The 1,779-nt window shown below is 47.0% G+C and overlaps 1 protein-coding gene across 1 annotated transcript in view; it reads right to left on the reverse strand.

Moving 5' to 3' along the window:
- rps3 (ribosomal protein S3) overlaps positions 1-1,108 on the reverse strand; it is a 7,629-nt gene extending 6,521 nt beyond the window's left edge. Inside the window, exons 1-2 of the mRNA XM_019868283.1 lie at positions 930-1,108; positions 117-210 (exon numbers count right to left, since the gene is read on the reverse strand). Of these exons, the coding sequence (XP_019723842.1) occupies positions 117-210; positions 930-1,093 (258 nt within the window). The 5' untranslated portion in view covers positions 1,094-1,108. The remainder of the gene's footprint in view (positions 1-116; positions 211-929) is intronic.
- Between the last annotated feature and the right edge of the window lie 671 nt (positions 1,109-1,779).

Raw genomic sequence — 1,779 nt, forward strand, 5'->3', positions numbered from 1 at the left:
TAAATCCCCCCCCCCCGACATACTGAACAGCTGTGATGAGAGTCTTTGTCAAAAATCAGTAACAGTCCTCATTTTGGCCATTGGGGTGCGCGGTGCTCCTGTCAAGTGCAACTGACCTCCACGCTGCCCTCGGGGAAGCCGAACCTTTTCTGCACCACGGCCGTCAGCTCTCGGATGCGACGGCCTTTCTCTCCCAGGACATTCTGGGTCCTGGAGACAAAGAAAAGTGCAGCCGGTTGGTGTATCTCAATGTATTTCACAGTGAAACGATTAATTCCATTCGATTGGATGAATGTGCATCTTTCAAACCCAAAAATGATTTTCCGGTCATTTTTTTTTTTTTTTACTTGGCAGAAAATCCGTTTTAGTGCAGCAGTTTTGTCCCTCTCAGACAAATGCCTCAGCATCTTCAGCAGAAAAACGACTTTGTATTGCCGGCGGGAGCCGAAGCAGGAACGCAGAACGCGAGCTGAAGCGGCCACCCCGCAGCAAACAAAATCCCGATCCGACTCGTCATCGTATCTTCACCGAGGGTCAACTCTGCATTTGACTTTGGACTTCCCATTTACTGCTTTGGCCAAATCATCAAACAGGCAAATACTTTGATCATGAAGTATTGCACCTGCCAATCTACCAATAAAGTAGATCGTGTCATCACCTTCAAATCATGTGACCGGAAGATGCGTTTCAATTGGCCGCCTGAATTTCTGCCTCGGCACATCACAAAGGTGGCGGACCGGCGGAGAGCTTTTCACTTGGCAATGCCAAAACCATCCAACGGGTTCCTCCAGTCCCAAATGAAGGGCACAAGATGAGCTTCAGTTTGTGTCTCCGGCGCACCAATTCCGTTTGTACCGGTGCCACCCGACGCCAATAAAGACATTTTAGGTTCCATTTGCTTTGAGACGCATCTTTCGGAGAGCACCAACCTGGTGGCAAGGATGATGATCTCGGTCCTGGTCGGGGTGACGCGCACCTCCACCCCCGAGTAGCCGTCCTCGGCCAGCTCCCGAGTCAGGAACTCATTCAGCTCAGCCTTGAAGATCCCGTCCGAGACGAACTGCAACCGACAAATGCAAGGGGGAGCCGCCATAAGTGGAACAATCTACATGACCATTACTCTTCTTCATGCCTCATCTCCATACTGCTTTTGCAGGGCGCCCCCAATTGTTAGACCGAGACGTCACATTCAGACTTACAAAACAAGACAATTTTGTGTAACTAAATGTATATGGAAACTCAACATGTTCACAAGTCCATGACAACAAAATATGAACTTTTCACTGCTGTTAAAAACAAAACAAAAAAAAAAAAACCACCATGCAGTACCGTCCAGTAAATCCTCACGTACTCGTGCTTCGGTTACTGAATTTACTTATGCACAGGACGCCCTTCCATACATAGCCCGTGTTTTTGGGAGCCTACCACTACTTTTCATGTTAAATGGTTGTTGGCCATTTATCCTGGATTGTTCCAAGAATTGGGGGGCGGGGGGAGTTAAAAACATTTTTAAATTTCATATGCATTTCAATTAGCAGCAAGTATACGGTACACCGATTTATGGCCCCTAAGCTCCACTACTCTTAAAAGTTGTGAACGCATATTTGCATGCAGATTTTCATACTTCTTCATTCATTCTTTTTTGGTATTTATCACTGAAAGGCTCCTTGAATGATCCGTCTGCTAAAAAGCTGGTCTCGTGTAAATGAATTCATCCCCGACAGCGACGAGTGGCACCTTTTGGTGTGGACGGTTGCTCAAGTCACTTTTACTCTAGCG

The sequence above is a fragment of the Hippocampus comes genome, unplaced genomic scaffold (assembly GCF_001891065.2).
Source record: "Hippocampus comes isolate QL1 unplaced genomic scaffold, H_comes_QL1_v1.1 scaffold49, whole genome shotgun sequence".
NCBI lineage: Eukaryota > Metazoa > Chordata > Actinopteri > Syngnathiformes > Syngnathidae > Hippocampus > Hippocampus comes.